We start from the raw sequence: 23422 nt of genomic DNA, 5'->3' as shown, positions 1-23422 counted from the left end.
GTAACAGAATCAGGACAGAAACATACGTAGAATGGACTCTGAAACAGTCCATTGTTTATCCTATTGAGTAACTGCACACTTTCACTCACTGGAATACTAACATATTTTTGGCTGAGAAAGACAAGTTATGAATTGGGTGTATGATTTTAAAATGTATTCAGCCTTTAACTTAATTTTTCCAAGATACTGCATGATTATTATCAAACAGGTAAAAAGTGATGTGCTGAGGAGATGTTTAATGCTGTAATGTGATATGATTGGAGAGAACATCTTTTGCAGCATAAAACTGGGCAGAATTACTTGGGAAGACATTGAGGAAGGTGTTTTTGCAATTTGAAAAGAGTACCAATACTACAAAATAATCAATCCTTCAGCAGAAAAATAAAGATACAATTCTTGAATGAAATAAATATACCCGTATCAGAAATAATACCCAATATTTGCAATGCATGTACAAGAAATATTTCGACAAATAATTTGTGTTTTATGGGGTTGCAGACTAACGAAATAAAAGGTAGATCCTTTAAATCAGTAGACTAAATGCTGAAAGCACTCCTGCGATGTTCTCAAATCACAAACTTGATTTTTTTTAACCAAACATGAAGAGATAACAATATATAAACAAATAAGTAGACTATGAGAGTTGGAAGAGATGTAAGTGACTGCATTCTCACGTACTTCCGTCCCTTGCCCATATAGCTGGAGAGGATTTGGAAGGTGCTGCGAAAGAAGAACTTGTCAAGCAACTGCAGTGCATTCTTTCCACTGTACATTTTACAATCACAGCTTGTTTACGATGCAGAGGGCTTTTTTTTTGCGTTAATGTATGTGGTGCTGAGCAATCAGACTGATTTGTCTGAAACAGACAGTACTTTTCAAATATGAATCAACAACCTGAGAAGCAGGATTTCTTAAGTAACTATCAAGGAATTTTAGTTCCATTGTCAACAAAATATGATAGAAAAAGTATTAATCTAATTCCTCGCATATGTGTAATGCTTACTTGGTCATATAATTTTCCAACTAATTTGAGGTGCTTTTCACCCCCTTCCTGAAAGATAACACCGTTTCTCTGCTGTGCCATGAGGAGACAAAGAGGAAGTGCCAGGTCATGGTCCAGCAATGCATCTTTTAGTCGTTGCGATGACTTTTTTGTGTTCCTAATCTGTCCAAAGTAACCACCCTGAAAACAGAAGCAAAATATTCCATGATGATACATAAGTTACTCTTTCCCCAATCAACATTTTAAAACATGGTTTCTAATTTTAAAATTGCAGATTTTTATGTAACATAATTGCTTTTACCAAGTCAAAAACCCAAATTTAACAACAAATTTCAATGTCTGTACCAAATAATAAAATATCAAGTAATGTAAACAGGGACGTTTGACCTCTGCCACACAATAAGCTATACATCCAAACCCAATCCAAAATAATAATTAAAATTTGTTGTGGCAATTAATGTTCTAGCTTTCATGAGGTACAACTCGAAAAAGTAAAAAGCACGGATCTGATAACCTATTATGCATCACAAATTAAAATTTATTTATTCAAACAGTGCAAAAATGAAGTTGTTGCCTCACATCTAAGTCACAAATAAAACGTGAATTAGCTAACATAACAATCCACCCAAAGTTTATAAAATTTTGCAACCTAGATAAATACAAAAGAACAGGCATTATTCGAACCACTAACTTCAACGCTTGGAATATTCCATTATATTTCGAAACTTGGTATTTGTGCTTTCCATTTATTTCAGTGCAGAGCCAAGCATACTCGAATCTTAATGAATTATTTTTATCACAGCTCAAATTTCTGCAGTTCTAAAACTATCACTGTATGTCACTATTCACAAAACTTTTAGCATATAAAAATGCCTTGCCTCTGCTTTTAACTGCTCTCCACCAGTCATGGCTTCCAATTGCTCTGTTGTCATTTCCTCTGTAATTTCAATACCAGCCATCTTCTGCACCACTTCTTTTAGAATCAGCAAATCAAAACTACATTAAACAAATTGAAGAATAAGTTAAATATAAAATAGCAATAATATCAGGAGCAAGAGATGTTTATGCTACCCATAAAGCTAGAAAACATGACTATTTCTTCATTGTATATTAATTAAAGCTGCAGAATTGTAGTTATTCATGCAATGTGAAAGAGGTTAAAATTATTACTAATTAAGATGCAGACACAGTTGAGGATGCAGATAGGTGTCTCAGCTTTCTAACCTCAAATTTCTTTTCATGTAGAGATAACCAAAAGACATAAATATCATGCCAATTATCAAACCAGGTACATATATCATCAAATAAAAATCCATGCCTCCTTTGCATGTAGTAACTGTACCTTTTCCCAGCTTTTAGTTGGTTTGCAACATACTGCAGAAGACCAGTAAGTTCTATTGGGTATTTTCTGAAAATGGCACCACAAAAACTTGCCAGACCTGCTCAAAAATATAAATTCACATTTTCCTTAAGTCATTTCAAAATAAAACAGAGATGGTTGTGTATTAATACGATTTTTAAAAAGTTAAAGAGCCTACAAATCTTCAAAGTTTGAAAGAAGAAAATATTTTGCATAAAATGTAACCACGTAAACTTACAAAGAACCATTTTAAATCTAAATTTATGCTGGAAGGGGCTCTCAACTCCAGCTTTTTATATTAAGATAATCATTTATTTGTAACATAGGGACCTAGTAATCCTCAACTTTATTGAATTCTGGATGCAGACATTAAACATAAATTGTTAGTTATGTAAACTATTGCAAAATAGTAACAATGCTAAAATAGAAATTCCACTGACTCTGCAACCAGGTAGAGATGGTGGTGTCATCATGCTTCATTCTCTCTTTCTCAGGATTGGCCAGAGCTTCAATGATGCAATCTTACCAAGAAGTTAAAAGAAAACCACAAACTTGAAATAAAGCAATAACTTACTGATGATTTTAAGCAACTGCATGCAATACTGAAATCTGTGAGGTCAAAGCATTTCTTCACATTCAAACACAGAAAGCCCAACAGTTTACATTCGGATGGAATTTATCTTATATTTGGTCTCATAAGGTGGAATTATTTTTTCATTATGGACAGCAATTTTAAAATTGTTAGATTTCAACTGAAAGGGCAAAACAGTAAACCATTCTAGTTTCAGATACAAGGAATAAATTATTTTCAGCTGTTTCCACTTAAAATCCATTTTGGTATCTCCACTGTTTGGAACCCAGAGTGTGTAGGTTAGAGCAAAAATTAGAATTAGAATTCCAACAATGTGAAAACAGGCCCTTCAGCCCAGCAAGTCCACATCAACCCTCCGAAGAGCAACCCACCCAGACCCATTACCCTCTTACTCTACAATCTCCCCTGACTAATGCACCTAACGTACACATCCCTGACACTATGGGCAATTTAGCATGGCCAATTCACCTAACCTGCACATCTTTGGACTGCTTCCTCCGGAGCACCTGGAGGGAACCCACGCAGACACAGGAGAATGGGGAAACTCCACTCAGTCGCCCGAAGCTGGAATCGAACCCGGATCCCTGGCACTGTGAGGTAACAGTGCTAACTGCTGAGCCTTGATAATGATGACAACCCTTTGGAGAAATTAGATACTCTTATGGATATGGTCACCAGACAACCTGGGACAGGGATTAGGATATCCTTTGGCATTACAACATGTTTGAGATATATTCTTGTGTACATGTACAACCCCCCCAAGAGCTAAGAATACAAATGTTCATATTCATGAGAGATTATATGAAGGAAATTCAACGTATTGAACACTTGTCCAAAATCACTGAGGACACGTTCCCTAAATCATGATGTCATCTTTATTTAATGTCATATATGAGGAGATTTGACAGTGGAGGTGGAAGGGCAAAGGGTGGTGCTTGTCGGTTGATACTGTTTGCATAAGAAGGATAAAGTACCATGGCGATGGCCCATGGTTACTGGTTGGCATGGGGGCATTAAGTTCCACAGGGATGTGAGTAGAGGGACATGTGGTACTAAGTGCCTTAGCAAAGTGTAGATGGGGACAGGGTATAAAATGGCATAGGTTCACAATGGATGGTGAGTGAGAGGGGTGGGCAGGTGCACTGAATGAGAGGCAAATAATGGAGGGATTTTCTTTGTTTTTTTTAATTAAACTAGTGAAGTGCTGGTGCAGACAGGCAGGCCTGTGACGCAGCTCATATTAGCAGTCAGCCACTTCTGCTGTTGCTCTGGGTCCTGCCTCCCAAGAACTCTGCCATTATGGAATGTAAATCACATCCCTTGAGGCATATTTGAGGCACAATCAAACTTACAGAACCAGGAAATCACTCATCGTTTCATTCGTAATCAGAAGCTGAAATTGCAGTCCATGTTATAACTGATTATCTTAAATCATTAACACACAGCTTTTTTTTTAATAAAAAAGGATACATGCCAAGACGTCATAGTTCAAGGAAGTGAGGTATTTCAAAGAATCCACAACAGGTGTTATTAGGTTGTCATACTTCTGAATCTGAGATAAAATCTGTTAAGACACAGATGCAAAATGAGCATTCAAAATGGTTAGTGGAATAAGAACTTGGCTATCACGAGATAAACCATTATAAACCGTAAAAGGTAGACTGTATTTACTTCTTTGCTTTGTTTCTTATATCCCTGACGTGCAGAGACTTCAAAACATTGGATACACAGAGTCACAGAATACGGAAACAGACCCTTCGGTCCAACCTGTCCACGTTGACCAAGTTTTACAAACTAAACTTGTCCCATTTGCCTGCATTAGGCCCATATCCCTCAAAACCTTTGCTACCCATGCACCTGTCTCAATGTCTTTTTCCTGTTTTAACCGTACCTGCATCTACCAATTCCTTTGGTAGTTCATTACACATTTGAACCACTCTCTCTGGAAAAAGGCACCCCTCGGGTGCCTTGTAAATATTTTTCCTCTCAAACTAAAAATATGCCTCTTAGTTTTGGACTCCCATACCCTGGGGAGAAGACCTTGACTTATTCATCCGATGCATGTCCCTCATGATTTTATAAACTTCTAAGGTCACCCCCTCAGCCTCTGACGCTCCAGGAAAGACAGCCCAGGCCTATTCAGCCTCTCCCTATAGCTCAAACTCTTCAACCCTGGCAACATCTTTGCAATTCTTTTCTGAAACCTTTCAAGTTTGACCTCATCTCTTCAAATCCCCTACCCATCCTCACAGTCACCTTACTCCCGGTCACCTTCAGTCCTACCAGACTTCTGGTACTGCTTGGATTGAGGTCTTTTTTGCAACTCTGCCACATTTTCTTCACCTCACCTGCCTGGGCCCTAAGCTCGGCAAATTCTCTCTCTCAACCTCCCTTCAAAAGGTTTCGAAAAGGCCATTTCTTTGACCGGATGATTGGGCGCATGTTATAATATCTTGCAAGTGGCCTCTATCAGATTTTTCAGTCAGTCAGTATGCTCACGTAGCACATTAGATGATGTGGAGGTGCTTGGCAAACTTCAAGTAGTTATATGGGACTCACCATGGCATTCTTCCAATGAGCTTGACTTCCCCCCAGATCAGAATGCCAAAAGGACAGCAGCTATTCTCAAAATGGTGCCAGGCAAAAGTCGCATTGCAAAAGTGCCTGTGAATGCCATGAGGCAAATAAGCGCTTCACTAAAGAAGGATTTGATTAAATGACTCTTGTTCTTAAAAACAAAGAGTAACGTTTGCACGATTTGAGCTAAGAGAGAGTATCTAGCCAGCCGCTGGGGTTGCTGTGCCTGTATTTATGTGTCTGAAAGTAGATGAAAGAGATGGCTTCCTCGATAAAGGTGATGTACCAGAAGTCTGAAGATCTGCAAAAATGATTCAAAAGTGGGGATGTGGGATACATCAAATGATGATAGGCCAGTCATTCTGACCTCAATGGCAGGCAAATAATTGGAAAAAATATTGATAAATAGCATTAACTATTCCTTGGAAGAGCACAGATAAGTCTGTACCGTGGCTTTGTTAAGGGAATATCACATCTTGCTAACGTAAATGAATTTTGAACTAAGTAACAAGAAGTTCTGATGATCATCAGGTCGTGTATGTTGTTTCCATTAATTTTAGTAAAGAACTTGACAAACTGTTCAGATAAATTAAACCCTATGAGATACAGGGAAAAGTGCCGAGTTGGATCCAAAATTGGCTCAGAGACAAGAAACAAAAAGGATAATGCTCGACAAGATGATTTTACAAATGGAAAGCAGTTTCCAGTGGTGTTCCACAGGGCTTAATGTTGAGTCCCTTGTTATTTGTGGTGTTCATTAAATGAGGTAGACTCATGTTTGCTAGGCTTGATTGGGAAATTTGAAGGTAACACTAAAATTTTCCAGCTACTTGATAGTGAAGAGGATGGCTGTCGACTGCAGAATGATATCAATGGCTTGGTGGAGTGGGCAGAAAAGTGGTGAAGGGATTTCAACCCAGAGAAGTACAAGGCTATGCATTTGGGAGGGCAAAAAACGCAAGGGAATGCATAATAAACATAAAAGTAGTGAGAGTGTTAAGCAAGAGACTTTGAAATGCACGTCCACAGGTCGGGAAAGGTACAAGTCAAATACTTCATGTGGGAAAGAAGGGATGTTTTCTTCCAGTAAGCGAGCTACTGAATATAAGACCTGGGATGCAACATTGGAACAAGATAAGACATTTATTCAGCCGCAGCTGGCAGAGGCTGTGTACAATTCTGGTCACCACATTACAGGAAGTTGCTTAAGAGAGTGGACAGAGGAGATATACAAAAATGTAATCAGAGCTTGCAAACCGCAACTATGAAGAAAGGTTGGAAGGTTGTTTCCTTAGAACAAAGAGGCTGAGGGGTGATGTGCAAAATTATGAGGAACTTGGATAGAGTAGACAAAGATGACTTGTTTCGCTTATTATGGAGATCAACACCATGCTGGAGAGACTTAATCAGACATGAAGAAACACTTTTCTGCTCAAAGGTGGTGGGTATCTGGAATTCAATGTCCAGTTTGGCGGTTGAGGCAGAAACCTTCAACTCATTTAAAAGTAAACTGCGTCTAACCTGAAGCAGTGTAACCTGCAAAGTTATAGACCAGGTGCCAGTAAATTGGATTAGAATGACTGAGAGCTTATTCAGCCCACGCAAACACAATGAACTGAATAGTTTCTTTCTGTCAAGTAACATTTCCATGGTTCTCTTATAATTAAATTTATGTGAGGGTAAAAGGCGATGAATTAAGAAAATGAATTTGGAAGCATACAAACATCAAACACAAACACAGGAATAAAAATTATCCTTCCATTTATGACTTTCACATCCTCAATATCTTAAAAGCCTGTCTCACACAAAACAGTATTTTTGGAGGGGATCAATACGATAACATAGACAAATGCTGCAGCTAAATAGCATGGAGGAAATTCTCAAAAACGGCATAAGAACAAACAAAAAGTATTTGATCTGTGTTGTCAGTTCGACAAATATTGGAGAGTACTCCCCTACTGTGACATGAACGACTACACCAAAACTTTTAGACTGGAACACGGAGGTTGATGGTTTGGGTTTGATGTATCACCAAAAATAAAATGTACCTTTCCCAGTCCAAAACTTGCTGAGCATTCCAAACAGTTCTGCGCTCAATTCTCTGGATTGGTACTTGAACCCATAACTTCTGACTTAATGATAACTGTGCTACTCCAAGTCAAACCTTGGAAAGTAGACATGAAAAAGTGAATTAAAAATGTATTAGACACAGGATCTTAAAAGAAGTGGCTATTGAGATAGTTGATTGGTTTGAATTTAGCAAAACTATCTAGATTCAGGGAAGGTCTGCATTTCCAAAAAGGGAAGAAAGTAGAAAACTGAAAACTACAGGCCAGTTTGCTTAACATCTGTCATTAGGAAAATATTGGAAACTATGATTAAAGAAGCTACAACCGGGTCTAAGACAGTTTCAAGGTACTTGGGCTGAATTAACATAGTTTTATGGAAGCAAAAGGATATTTAACAAATCTATTGGAGTTTTATTACATGTGCCTTGGAAAAAGAGAAACTGGTGATTTAGATAAGATGCCACATCATAGGTTACTGTGAAAAATAAAGATTTGCCAATTTTGAGAAGATTTGTAGCTCAGGTTGAGGTTTTGGATATACGTCTGCTCACTGAGCTGGAAAGTTCATTTCCAGACATTTCATTACCCCACTAGGTAACATCCTCAGTGGGCCTCAGGTGAAGCAATGCTGAAAATTCCTGCTTCCTATTCATATGTTTGGGTTTCTTTGGTTTGGTGATGTAATTTCCTGTGATGATGTTATTTCCTTTGGTGAAGTCACGTCCTGTTCCTTTTCTCAGGGGATGGTAGATGGGGTCTAACTTGATGTGTTTGTTGATAAAGGTCCGGTTGAAATGCCAAAACAAAGATATACACGAGAATTCCTAGAAGCGTGGCACTCCAACCACACCTCTATCAACAAACACATCGAGTTAGACCCAATCTACCAACCCCTGAGAAAAGGAACAGGAAGTGACTTCATGACATCACCAACCCAAAGAAACCCAAACATATAAATAGAAAGCAGGAATTTCAGCATTACCTCACCTGAGCCTACTGAAGATGTTACCTAGTAGGGTAATGAAAAGTCTGGAAATGAACTTTCCAGCTCAGTGAGCAGATCTACATCCATAAAGATTTATAGTGCAGGGTATAGTATGTTGGTATGGAGATTGCTCCCTGTTAGCCAGCCAGAGACTCAGCTTCAATGTTTTTCTTTCAAGTTGGTATGGTGTAACATGGCACATCACTGTGATCAGCGCTGGAGCCTCAAATATTTACAATTTATACGAATGGAAATGAAGGATGAACGGAATGTATACTAACATGGTACATACCAAAGGCTACAAAGATAGCAAGGAAATGAAGTTATAAAGAGAACAATAAGGAGGCTACAAAAGGATACAGTTAAGTTGAGAGTAGGCAAAGATCTGGCAAAAGGAGTATTCCATGGGAAAATGGGAAATTATTCATTTTTGGCAGGAAGAATAAAAGAGAAATATCATCTCACAGTTGAGACTGCAGAGCCCTGGCATTTAAAGCGTGTTCTTAAACACAAGTTGTGAAAAGTTATTATGCAGGTTCAGCAAGTAGGCAGGAAATAGCGCATGATCACTTATTACAGAGGGAATCGAATAGAACAGTCAGGAAGTTATGTATCAGTTGTACAGAACATGAATGACACCACATTTGGAGAACTGTGTACATTCTGCACATGCTAAAATATTCACCTTCTTTCTCACTGCAGATACTGCCTGACCTGCTGAGTTATTCCAACATAACTTTTTTTTCCCAGATTTCAGCTGCTGCAGTATTTTACTGTTATTTATAGCATTAGTCATGTGATTGAAGAATGTAAATAAACTGGAAGCAGTTCATAAAAGGTGTTTATTACTCTAACCTTAGAATGGGTATGAAGGGTGTGATGTTTTTTCAGGAAAGGTTAGACAGCCTAGACTTATGTCCACTGGAGTACAAAAGAGTCAGAGGCAACTTGAATGAAACACAAAATCCTGAATGGGTTTTGACAAGGTAGATGTGGGGATGTTTCTTCTTACTGGAAAGGAATGAACTAGGGGTCACTATCAAAAGATAACGTGCTGTTTATCTCAAACAGAAATGAAACAAATTTGTATCTGACAGTCATGAATCTTTGCAACTCACTTCCTGAAAAGGTAGTGAAATACAGTTCATGAATATTCTTCTGGCAGAAATGGACACATGATTATTAAGCATGGTCATCATAGGTGGGCAGGACTGAGCATTTCAGGTTACAATCACATCAGTCATGTTTATCGATTGGCAGAGCAGGCCTCCTCGATCTTATTCTTGTTCGGTTCTTCACTCAAGGAATAGAGGCATCACATTTTGGGCAGCATTTATTGTCTACTCCTCCCAAGTGCCCTTGATAAGGTGGTGGTGAGTTGCCTTCATGACAGTGACGGTCTACAGAGGAACCTCAGTTATCCGGCATTCGATTAACTGAATTTCAGATTATCCGGACAAGATCACAAGATCCCGATGCTTGACTAAACTGGTGTTGTCTGGCATTCGATTATCCAAACATTTGATTATCCAAACAAAACATTCGGATAATAGCGGTTCCTCTGTCTTGGATGTTGGTGGACACATAATGGCATTAGGGATGCAATTCCAGAATTATAACCCAGTTATACTGCAAGTCAAGATGGTGAGTGGCTTGGAGGGGGAACTTGCAGGATGGTGCTTCCAAGAAAGGTTAGAGTGGTCTATAGCAAAGAAAAAGGCCCTTCAGCCCATTAGATCTGCACCAGTCAAAAACAACAAGATAACTACTCTAATTCCATTCTCCAGTACTTGGTCCATAGCCTTGCATTCCTTAGTATTGCAAATACAGATGCAAATACCTCTTTAACGTTATAATGTTTCTTCCCTGCCGACCCTTACATCCCCTCTAAACCTCCTGCTCCTTATGTTCAATCTCTGCACCCTGAGCACCAATCCCGTCATCCAATGAAAAATAAAGTTTCTTCCTGCCTCTCATCTTCAATTTCAGGAATCTCAATCAAGTTGCTTCTCTCAGAATGCTCCTCTCCAAGGAAAACAACCCCAGTCTATCCAATCTCTCTTCATGGCTAAAACATAACACCTCAGGCAACATTCTGTTAGAATCTCCTGACCATCCCCTCCAATGCAATCACATTCCACCTATAATATGGATTCTGTGGTATTGTTTTATACAGTTCTCCTCTGCCTTTGGCCTTCTAAATAGTAATGATCATAGGTTTAGACCGAGGGATTATTGGGGAACTCTGCAGTACCTTTTACAGATGGCACATACTTCTGCCATAAGTGTTGGAAGTGAATGTTTGTGGATATGGTGGACTGCTTTGCCTTGGAGGGTGTTAGGTTTCTTCAGTGTTTTTGAAGGACTCACCCAGACAAGTCCAAATTACTCCATTACATTAATGACTTGAGCTTTGTTGATGACAGCAACTTTGGGGACACAGGAGGGGAGTGCACGATTATTAGCCTCCAAACTGCTCTTATGAGTCATTGTATGTCTACAGCTAAACCTACTCAGTTTCTGGTCTGTGGTTAACACCTAGGTCATCCCTCTCAGGCAAGTGGAGAATATTCCACCACATTCCCGAGATATGCTTTTCAACACTCGCTCAGTTTAAATATAAAGATCAAGCTAACTGCAGTGTCAATGACCAGTGGGTGCTTTGAATGCAGGAATAAATTCTCTGATGGCAAGTTAAGCCACTGCCAGTGTTGAATTCTGAGTCCAGATAAATACAGGGCAAGGATCTTTCCACCACGTTGGAACTATTAGGAATTGGACCAAGTCTTTCCAAACTGACTGAGGACAACCAGAAGGGTTGGGACTTCTTTCATCAGATGGATCTGGCCATCATTCAAATCAAAATTCCAGAAAGCTCCTAAGAGTTAGCTAAAATGCACATTGCTGACCCAAGAGTAGTCATTACATTTTGGCATTCACCTTAACAATTGAAATTTCTCTTGTATATTAGTGATTATAGAAGAACACATACATAATCAAACAAGATAGTTGGATTACTGTGACTCAGCTTTCCAATTTGTCTTCCAGAAGGCTTTACATTTTCCTTAGTCAATCGCCTGAAAAAATAAACAGCAAAAACATGAAACAGGGAACGTACTTTTTTTTTGGATTTAAAGCTTGTGAATTTATGTTAAAAGTCATCAGCTAAGCACTATGTTTTATTCAATGAAGGGTTCCACATCATGAAAATAGTGGCTTGCACCACTGGCTATTGGCTCAATCGAAGTAAGAAGACTACAAAAGAAACCACAGCTTTTTGGTGGCAGTGAATGGGAAATTTATCAATCTACCAGACTAACTATCAAAGTTGCATTGATCTAAATCAAGGGAAGCAATTAAACTTGGAACTTATCAACACATAAATAGAATGATAAATCCATTCTTAACTTCATGTTCATGCAGAACAATTCTGGATATTTCACATCACTATCAAAAGGTGCATCCTTAAAATCAGATTTTTGCAATAAAAGCTCTCTATATGGATTGTGCCTAATGACTTATTCTCTCTTTCTGTAAACTCTCAGAATATAAAATCTTACAAAGCTAAAATATCTTGTACAAAGAAATATTTCCTCTACACCGCTAATCAAATCCAAAACGAGAACATTATACTGCATCACTTATTCAATGTATTCAGCCAAAAACAATGACCAGTGGGTACAAAAACCACTGACTTATTTTTCTTGCACATGTAGAAACCACCATTAAAACTGTCTACAGTCCAAATTCTCAATTTTGCCGATGAGATTGCAGAAGTGCTTCAGTACCAGCACTTTCTGTCATTCTGATCTGCCCTTACAACTGCCTTACCACCACATAGCCTCAAGTCTCCTCAGGACAAAACACAGGTTTTCGGCTCTGATGGCAGGTGAGAATGGGTACCATCAAAAAGGTAAGAATACACTGCAGGACCACGTGCCTTATTCTTTAAAAAGGGCTGAATAACATTCTACCAAGTCCTTTCTTGTACAAATAATAAAAGTGCAACCTGTGTATTCAGTGTTGTCAGAGATGCAATCCAATTATGTAAAATTGGCTGCCGAGAGGAATAGAAAAATAGACTGCTTCAAAAATCTCACTGGCCTTGCCAAGACATCTTATACTCTAATGATAATTTTAGGTCTCCAATAACTCTTGAAAATTGTACTTAATAATATCACAAAAGTTAATTTCAAACATCAAGTTAAGCAACATTAAACTTCAGTTTTAGTTATAGAGCACGAAGTTAGGGTGTGGAAATAGTAAACTGAATCAGAAAATGTCAGTGTACTGAAGAAATCTCACATTCGCTTTCCAGCAAGGCAGTAAATTTTTTATACCTTGACAGATTAACATGGTTACACTGTACTTTTAATTTCCTGTGCAGCAAGTCAAAATTTTTAATATTAACAGCGTACAATCCAAATGAAGCCCTCATGTATGAAGCTTTATTTCTACTTCAGTAAATATAATGTAAGATTACAGCAATAGTTCAAGTAAGTAACATTTTCTTTTTATTTTGCTTTCTATTTTGGAAGAAGTTTTAAGTGCTTAAAACTGGTTGCTTGAAATTTAACAAAATAATTCAACTAAATTCAGATAATGTTTCTCAATACATCGCAAAAGGCTTTCACTCTAGTTTTATCATGAGATGATTAACGTTATTGTTGCAGTTGATTGTTTCTCAAAATCTATTACTAACCACTGCAAAACAAACAACAATATTTCAACTCATCCATAAACTTTGACAAACTAAAGTAGAACCAGAAATAAGAATTTAAATGTCATTACAGCCTTGCACATAATTGGGCTATGATAAAGACAATGACAAATAAATTGCTTTCACAGATAGAGAGAAACTTTCATGCTTCACAAACAGGAATTTAATCTGTTTCAGCTGTGTTGAGTGAAGAGGACAGGTTTTCTTGGACAACAGGAAACTCCTCCAATTTTACTCATTCTGCATCTTGGCCTTTAAACATCACTGAACATTCCTCGACGTCACAGTAGAGCAAACAGCCAATGGGAAACTGCAAACCAGCATCTACAGCAAAACAACACATACGGACCAAATATTGAACGACAGAAGCAATCATCCCAACATTCACAAACGAAGCTGCATCAGAACATTCAACGAGCCACCACACACTGCAGCACAGAGGAACTACGGAAAGCAGAGGAAAATCACCTATACAGTGTATTCAAAAAGAATGGGTACCCAATGAATACAGTCTGCCAATTTCTCAGCAACAAACCCAAACAAGGAGACAAAACGTGTCCCAGAAATCCTAGCCACTCTCCCCTACACCAAAGACATCCCAGAAATGATTGCCAGACTACTCAGAACCCTTGGCATCATGGTAGCCCACAAACCCACTAACATACTACGACAGCAGCGAATGAACATATACAAACAAGAAAAACTCATGTCATTTTCAAAGTACTGTGCAAGAACTGTAATAAACACTACGTTAGACAAACAGGCAGAAAACCGGCCACCAGGATACGTGAACATCAGCTAGCCACAAAATGACATGACCCGCTCTCACTGGTGTCCTTACATACAGATAAGAAAGGACATCACTTCGACTGGCACAACACATCCATCCGAGGACAAGCCAAACAGAGACACGCACGAGAATTCCTAGAGGCATGGCATTCCAACTGGAACTCTAACAAACACAGTGACTTGGATCCCATTTTCCACCCCCTGAGAAAAAGAACCGGAAATGGCATCACCACAGGAAATGACATCACCAACTCAAGGAAACCCAAACATATAAACAGAAAGCAGGAAACACCAGCATTGCTTCATCCGGAGGTTTACTGAAGGTGTTACCTAGTATAGTGACGAAGCGTCTGAAAATGAACCTTCCAGCTCAGCAAGCAAACATCCATCCAGAACCTCAACCTGAGATCCAAATCTTCTCAAAACTCGCTACCACTGAACATTTTAAGTGTTCTACCAAGACATTATTCTTGCACAAACAGAACACGATTGGTTTTTCAAGTCAGAAAGAAATTTTGAAAGAAGGCTGTTCATAAGTCTTAGAATGTGTCAGGGGAAATCCAAACATTTTAATCAGAGTTTTACTAATCTTGTCATAAAGCAAAGCAGACTGATCTCGGTCATCTGGTAAATTAGCATATAAGAAAGAATAAGGTATCGTTTGTTCCTAAGAAAGGCTGTGCAAAAATCTGTTAAATTAAATATGATTTGATGCTAACAAATAAATGCTAACATTTTTCACACAGATATGATTAGAAAAGTGAATTTTTTCCATAACATGTCTTTGCATAGGAATTACATGAACTTACTTCATAATATACTTGGCCCTGTCAATAGTCTGAGCTTTGACTTTGACCAGTAGAGGATGGCTACTGTAGGTGTCATTTTTCCACTGTCCATATAAACGGTACCTTAAAGTAACAAATTTAAGCATTAAGCAGCCATAGTGTCACTACACATGAATAAATCAATATATTTAAATGCTCCTGCATGACATTCACCTGTATTGGTATGGGAATGTTTTCAACATTCCCCAAAGCTCTTCTGACATACATGCATTGGAGTCCATTAATGTAAGGGATGGCAGCAACACTTGATCTGTAATACTGAGGAAACAACTCACAAGTGAATCCTGCAGAGTTAAAGAACAATTACCTGGTTAGTGTTTCAGAATATTTCATTTAAAATCAATCCCACATGCAATCTGCCTATTATTAAGTGGCCTATTTAACAGTGGTTCAGCTAAATTTAACAATTTGATAATGTTTAATCTGTCTTCAGGTATAAGACATTTCGCTCAATTAAAAGTTAACTCTTTCAATGAGGGAGATGTGAACGAGCAATTCATAATTATTATAAAGATCACTACAAACAAAATATCCAAGAAGTACTGATACGCAATAAATTTAATATTCAACATGATAAAAATCTCATTTGCCTTTAAGACCTTCTTCATTTCGATGTCAGCTTATTCTAAGAATGTAACCAAAAGAAATAAATCTTAGGACTAAAATTAAACTCAAGCTCAATCTTCAATTCAATTCTTTGACATAAGATACAAAATGTTCTATGTTCAATTTCCAAGATTCTGTGCTAATGTACAATTAAACTGTCATTAACATTTTCGAAACACACCAAAGTACAATGGAAGTAAGCTGAACCAAGAAACTACACTAAAGATCTGCAAACGTTACATTGCTGACACGTCAAATGAGAATTCTCGCAAAATTTGAATTAAAACATGAGGTGGCACCCACACAACCTCATAGCTGACATAAGAGAAAATAAACGTGGAATTAGTGTATCAGTGTCTTGGATTACAAATGCTCTGAGGTTGATTTGTGAAAAGGTGACAAGTTTAAAACAAAATGGTGACAGACAGTAAATGAGTTATGAACAGGATCAAGAGTATAACTGGAAAATGCTCTGAATATTTCTACCTTTTCAAATTACAATCTGTCCAAGAGGACCTTTTCCCCTTAAAGTGCCCACTTTGCAGATCAAGCAATTGCAAGTAGTTTACTAAGACAGCTGATTCAATAGTGCATCTTTCCAATTTTGGCTAATTCAGAGTTTGTTTTTTATCACAGGCATTTTTCAATTGGATTTGATATTCTGTCAATGGGACTATTTGATGACTTCAACACGATTAGAATTCTCAGTTATCTGACGTTGACATAGCACAACGTCACTGTACATATCTGTAAAATGCTACTTTAAAAGGACGTCAAATTATTAACTAACTTATTTAAAACACATTCAAGTTTGCAATAAAAAAGGGGACCAGAGAAATTTATTCAAAAACATTAGTAATTTAGTCTAAACTTAACTTAGATATCATACTATAAACTAGTTATAAAAATTCCCATGTCACCTGTTTCACACAATCTCAAACTTATTTTTCGAACATGCATTTATTTTTGTTTCAGCCAATCTGAGCCAAGAAACTCAACAGGAAAATGATGGAGCCATGATCATGTTATCATGTGTGGCAGTATTCAACGAAAAGAATGGAAACTTTACCCCCGTGTCCGAACCAAAATTGTGAACAAAAAACCCTACTGCGAATTGTGGATTTTTGCTGCCATTATTAACAACATTGCAACAGTGACTGCCCTTCAAAAGTAATTTTGGAACTTAAAATCAGATGCCATTTAAGATACTAGATAAATAGGTTTTTTCCCCTTTGACATTAAAAATTTTGAACGCAGCTGTCCAACATTAATTTCTCACGGTCAAAAAGGAGTCAAAGCAAAGGCAAAGAAGTTGTAGTCCCTGGCAGTCCACATCATTCAACTATTGCTATTTTTAGTAGTTACACATTTTTGCCGCATAACCAGCTATTGTTTCCTGTTAATACAAGACCTATAACAATAATATTTGCCAGACCAACTAAGCTTGATATAGGTTACCCAAAAAGATACTTAAGTGGTCAAATAAAAAAAGACATTCTAGTAGGACATTTTTCTCAGAAACCTAATACAATATATTGAATAGATTATTTAACAACATTCCTACACAATGTAGGAGCAAGAAATATGCACAATCTGATCTTCAATGAAATATGAGAACTTACCATTTTTTCCTTGTCATCTGGTTTACTGCCATCTGATGAATGCTACAAATGAATGATAAAATGTGTTAACTCCATTGTTTAACAAAGAGCTAACACAATGACTAGGTTTGTACCACTTTTGTCACTTCAACTGTTGGTTTTTCATATCTAATCAGAAGCACTACAACATAACGATATAACAATGACAAATATAAAACGTTCAAGCTAGTCTTTTGGATAATTTTTAATTAATTATTTCACTGTTTAGAGCAACTATACATTCCTTCAAGGCACAAAGAACAACAAAAACATCCTAACCATGGCTAACAAAAGCAAATTAAATATTTTACAAAATTCAAAGAAAAGTGCTACGATCCTGCCAGAATAAATCATAAATTTGAGCATTCGAAGAAATTTTGAGCACAGCAAATGGGAACCAAGAAGCTGAGGGAGACAGATTAGAGTATGATGTTAAGTAACAAAAGACGTAAAAACACACTGAAAAAGCTCTATCAGTATGTAAAAAGAAAATGGTGGCTGCTTCCCATTTGCGGTGTTCAAATTTCCTCCTAATGCTCAAATTTACGATTTATTCTGGCAACATTTTACTTTACTTTTAATTTTGTAAAAATACTTAATTTCTTTTGTTAGCCACAGTTAGGATGTTTTTGAGCCTTCAAGGAATGTACAGTGCTCTAAACTATCAAATAATTATTTACAAACCATCTGTTGCTGAAGTTCCAACATGCCTGTTACTTTCCCAAACCACCAAAGCCAATTTGTACATGATACTTTCAAAACTTCCTTCACTCAAATTTAATACTCTGGCTTCTGACTGAACTACCTTAATTTTAAGCATAACGTAAAATTCTATCATATAATGGTCACACATCCCTGAAGGTTGAGGCAAAAGAGACTTAATTACTGTTTTTTCTTCATTTATAAAAGTCTAGATCTAAAGTAGCCTATGCTGTAATTAGTAACTGAAAAATACTGGTGTAGAAAATCCATTCCTAACATTTCAGAAACTCCTCATTCACATCACTATGCTCCTAATGTTTATCAATTTACATACATGCTGAAGTTCCCATGATCATCATATCATCGATTCTACATGCTTCCCTAATCTCCTGATTAATACTGTGATCCACAATATTGGTGGCCTATAAACAACTCCTACTGGCATTTGCTGCGTCTTGCTTTTTCTCATCTACACCCAGATTCCACATTTTGTTCTTCCGTTCTGAGATCCTTCCTTACTAATCCACTGATCCCACCCCTTATCATCATTACAAAATCATCTCCTTGTCCTTTTGGCGTATTCTTCCAAAATGTCAATATTCCTGAATATTCAGTTCCCAGTCTTGGTCATATACAGCTGTGTTTCTGTAACAGTAGTTAAATTATACCCATTTGCTCAATATGTGCCTTGAAATCATTCACCTCCTTGAAAATACTGTGTGAATTCAAGCAGAGTGCTCTTAACTTTGTATTTTTAACATTATTCCTCATGCTCAGCCTAGCTGATGCTAGCCTTTGTTTTGCTTCTCTTCTTAATTCACTTATTTCTGCTTCATGTTAGCAGCATTACTCCCATCAAATTTGAGCTCCTCCTGAGGTTTCCATCCCAACATCAGGCTAGTTTCAAACTTTCAACACCACTAAATTTCTCTGTGAAGGTATCAGTCCCAGTCCTGTTAAGATGTAAATGGTTTAGCTTGTCCAGATCCCAGAAACCATCCAAATGCTTCTGATGCCTTCTCTTGAAGGGTGGCAGGGCCCTCAAGGATTAAAGCATGTGAGAAGCAAAAGCACAAAGACAGTTCGCAAAGAATCTAGCAAAGACGGCAAGGGATTGCAAGCAGAAACAGGTGAGTTGAGTGAATGGGTTAAAAAGCTGTCAGATGGAGTATAATGTAGGAAAATATTGATCTGTTCACTATGGATGAATTGAAAAGCAGAGTAATACTTAAACAGAATCAATGTGGAAATCTATGGTGCACAGGGTTTTGAGCATTTTTATTTTTCATTGAACCAGTGTTTATTCTCCATTCCCTACAGCCCTTGAGATGGTGATGGTAAGCTGCCTTCTTGATCTACTGCAATCCATTTGGTGTAGATACACCAATGATGTCATCGGGAAGGGACACTAAAGGCATTACGATATAGTTCCAAACCACAACAGTGTGCAGCTTGGAGTAGAACCTGCAGGTGGTGGTCCTCCTAGGTTTATGCTTGACCTGGTCATTCCAGATGATATTGGTTGTGGGTTTGGCAAGTGCTGTCTAAAGACCTTTGATGAATTATGGAGGGTATCCTGCAAACCATAAGCATGGCTGCGACTGTGCATCAATGGTGGAGTGAGTGGCTCTTCAAGAATGTGTGCCAAACAAGTAGACTGCTTTGTTCTGGATAATGTCAAGTTTCTTGAGTGCTGTTGAAAGTGCACTTATCCAGGGTAATGGCTTGCTATCCTTTATTCCAAGAGGAATTGAAATTAAAAGTAACAGTTATGCTTCAGTCATCCATTAGTGAGACAATATCTTGAACAAATATGTCGTTTCGCTCTCCTAATCGGAGGAAGCTCACTCATGTACGAAGGTAATTTAAAAGAGATATATTGGACTGATACTTGGAAGGAGTCAGCTGTCTGAGGACAGATTAGGTAGTTTGGCTAGTTGTGAAGAGTAAAGTCAATGGCTTAACTCACAGGTATATGATCAAGAATGGTTTTGACAAGGTGCAGACAGAAAGAATGTCCCTTCATGAGTCTCGGGACATGGCTTTAAAATCAGCAGTTGCCCTTAATAGGACAGGGCTGAATGATTTTGTTTTTTCTCAGAAGGCTGTGCAGCTTTGGAGTGGTGGAAGAAGCACTGAACAGTTTTAAGACAGAGAATTGGTGATATGATTGGTGAAGGAGGTTATCTAAGATTACACAGGGATCTTGATCAATTGGGCTAATGGGCTGAAGAATGGCAGATGGAGTTCAATTTGGATAAATGCGAGTGTTGTATTTTGGTAACACGAACAAGGGCAGGACTTAGAAAGTTAATGGTAGGATCCTAGGTAGTATTGTTGAACATCAATACCTAGGTATTCAGGTACATAATTCTTTGAAAGTTGCATCACAGATTGTCATGATGGTGAAGGTGGCAACTGGCATGTTTAACTTGATTGTTCAGACCATTGAACAATGGTCGTCATGTAGTGATTGTTCAGGACACTTTTTTCAGGACTGTGTACAGTTCTGGACTCCTTCTATAGGAAGGATATTACTAAATTGGAAAGGGTTCAGGAAAGATTTACAAGAATGCTATCAGGACTGGAGGATTTGAATTATAAAAAGAAGCTGGATAGGTGTGGATTTTTTTCTCTGGAGCACAGGAGGTTGAGGGGTAATCTTAAGCGCATTTATAAAATCTTGAGGGGAATAGAAAAGGTGAATGGCAAAGATCTTTTCCCTCGGGTAGGTGAGTTCAAAACTGCAGGGCATAGTATTAAGGTGAGAGGAGAGGTTCAAAGGGACTTGTCACACAGAGGGTGGTTCAAACGTGGAATGAACTACCAAAGGAATTGTAGATGCAGATACAGTTACAACATTTAGAAGACATTTGGACAGATACATGGATAGGGGAGATTTAGAAGGATATGGGCCAAATACAGGCAAGTGGGATTAACTTTGGTTAGGGAAACTTGGTCAGCATGGACAATTTGGACCAAAAGATTTGCTCCCATGCTATATGACTCTATGACTCCCCTGCCTAATAAGAAACAAAGTTTGTCAGAAATGTACGGGATTGCGGAATTCGAACTGACAAAGATCAGCCATAAACTAATCAGCCATGAACGGGCAGGATGGTCTACTTTCGCTCCTACTTTCCAAATTCAATTGTAACATTCAAGTCATGTGTTCAATTGATCAAACTTCCTAATCTTACATTCACTTTAATGTGACACTGGGAATAATCCCAAGGTTACTGCTCTCAAGATTGTGCTTTTTAGTTTCCTTCCCATCTCCTAAAATTCTGAAAAATGACCCTCAAGTATTCAAAGCATTCTCTTGTGGCGCAATAGTAGTGTCTCTATCTGTGAGCCACAAGGATCAGGTTCAAGTCTCATTTGCTTAATGGATGCGTAATAACATCTCTGAACAGGACGAAGGAGCAGCACTCCGAAAGCTTGTGATTTCAAGTAAACCTGTTGAGACTATAACCTGGTGTTGTGTGACTTCTTACTTTTTCTGAACATAATGATCATAAACTAAAACATTGCCAATGCATTCAGAACAAAGGTATCAGAAGCACGTTTTGCTACAAACAGGTTCAATTACTGCACTGATAATTAAGAATATTAGAACACCAGCAACTTTCATTCCATAAATATGATTGAGGACAACAAATTATTCATCAAATATAGAGTCATAGAATCATAAAGATGTACAGCACGGAAACAGACCCTTCAGTCCAACTTGTCCATGCTGACCAGATAGCCCTACGCAATCTAGTCCCACCTGCCAGCATCTGGCCCACATCCCTCCAAACCCTTCCTATTCATATACCCATCCAAATGCCTCTTAAATGTTGCAATTGTACTAGCCTCCACACCTCCTCTGGCAGCTCATTCCATACATGTACCACCTCTGCATGAAAAAGTTGCCCCTTTGATCTCTTTTATATCTTTCCCCTCTCATCCTAAACCTATGCCCTCAAGTTCTGAACTCCCCTGGGGAGTTTAACATTTAAGAGTCGGCTTAATTTTTAGTGAAAACACTCTACCTGCACTAATGACAGCAAGTTGCCAAAGTCAGCTTTAGGTATACTTTTCTGATGTAATCTGTGAGATAGCTTCACAGGTGATAGTGCCTGAGGAGCTGGTTTATTTAAGGCCAAACAAGGGGGACTTGGAGCAACACATACAAAGTTACAAAATCCACTACATCATGAAACTATACCACAAACTGCAAAGAATGAGTACACCAGCTAAATATTTTTTCCAAAAAAAATTAGACCCCAAAGTGAAAATCCTCTGCTGTTGTTAGTCTGTCTTCATGCATGTTGACAGAAACTCAGAATGCCTCTCCTTTGTTCATTACTGATCATGCAACAATAAAATGTCTGATTCCCGCAGTTCAATCCAAGTGGCTGTTCTACAAATAAACTACATTGTATATTCTGCAATCTGTCAAAACTGTAATCTGTTTTCCTCGATTTCACATTTTAACAAGGTGCTGCTGAATTAACCTAAAGATAGTGGCATGACCAAAGTAATTGCAGCAATTACTCTTGTATTTATTGTCAATTCTAATAGTTTACTCTTGTTTAATGTTTAATATTGATTCAGCCTTGCCTATTAAGTACTCACATTTGAAAAGCTGCACGGAAATAGAACCTCTCGGTATGTGTGTGTCATGGCTTATAAGTTGAGTTGGTATAAAATCACTAAGGAAGAAGTTAATTCGAGTAAACTTAAAGTAGCCATAATGTTCACTACCTCTCCAAAAGCTAGACTTTACATTTCACACTCAAAGTAATTGCTGTGTCATTACAAACGCACTGCAACAGTCTCTATGATCTTCCATTGCTAGTTTGCATTCCACACGCTTTTGGCTTCACCCTCAATTTGATTTCTAAGTATTTGACATAAACTGCCCATACTCCCAAAGTTTTATACTGAAGTTAGATTAAGAGTTCTTGAATGACACATTTATTTTTAGCTTTATTCAGTTTAGAATGTGAAAATTTGTACATATTTTTGTCATCATCTCGGTCATTAATAGACCCAATCTTGCTTTTTCGAAGAGCATAGAGGGGTAATTCTGTCTCTTGCATGTATTAGCTCCTGCAAGAGCCATTTAGCTTGCCAAAGTCCCCTGCTCTGCAAACCTTCTCAGGAAATTAACTAATTTCCTCTAGAAAGCAATGATAAAATCATCTGCAACGACATACTTAGGCAGTGCATTTCAGATGCTAATCACTCATGATATAACATAATACTCAAGGAGCTCAAACAAAATCCAGATGCTTGATTAGCACCCCATCCAACACCTTCAACATTCACTCCTTCCACTAACAACACATACGAATAGCATTCTCTACGGTAATAACTCAGTTCCTGAGACAGCAGTAACCAAGCCCACAAATTTGACCTCTTGTTGGGACAAGGGCATCAGATACATGGAATCATTATCCAGCATGAAATAATGTTGGATAATTATTGGGGAAAATAATTGGGGAGGTGGTCAACAATGAGGTGGTTAGCTTTAGATTATA

At 37.9% G+C, this 23422-nt stretch overlaps 1 protein-coding gene across 2 annotated transcripts in view; it reads right to left on the bottom strand.

The window, feature by feature from the left end:
* Positions 1-23422, bottom strand: part of thoc2 (THO complex 2) — a 141213-nt gene that overhangs the window by 57196 nt on the left and 60595 nt on the right. For both annotated transcript variants that reach the window (XM_072595309.1, XM_072595310.1), the window contains 9 exons: positions 17172-17213; positions 15097-15227; positions 14905-15006; positions 11579-11663; positions 4426-4519; positions 2804-2884; positions 2346-2442; positions 1882-1999; positions 1004-1183 (listed from right to left, as the gene is read on the bottom strand). In XM_072595309.1, coding sequence (XP_072451410.1) covers positions 1004-1183; positions 1882-1999; positions 2346-2442; positions 2804-2884; positions 4426-4519; positions 11579-11663; positions 14905-15006; positions 15097-15227; positions 17172-17213 — 930 coding nt within the window. The remainder of the gene's footprint in view (positions 1-1003; positions 1184-1881; positions 2000-2345; positions 2443-2803; positions 2885-4425; positions 4520-11578; positions 11664-14904; positions 15007-15096; positions 15228-17171; positions 17214-23422) is intronic.

The sequence above is a fragment of the Chiloscyllium punctatum genome, chromosome 25 (assembly GCF_047496795.1).
Source record: "Chiloscyllium punctatum isolate Juve2018m chromosome 25, sChiPun1.3, whole genome shotgun sequence".
In the NCBI taxonomy this organism is placed as follows: Eukaryota; Metazoa; Chordata; class Chondrichthyes; order Orectolobiformes; family Hemiscylliidae; genus Chiloscyllium; species Chiloscyllium punctatum.
Note: the sequence above shows the minus strand (reverse complement) of the source record. Positions and strands in the feature narration are given on the sequence as shown.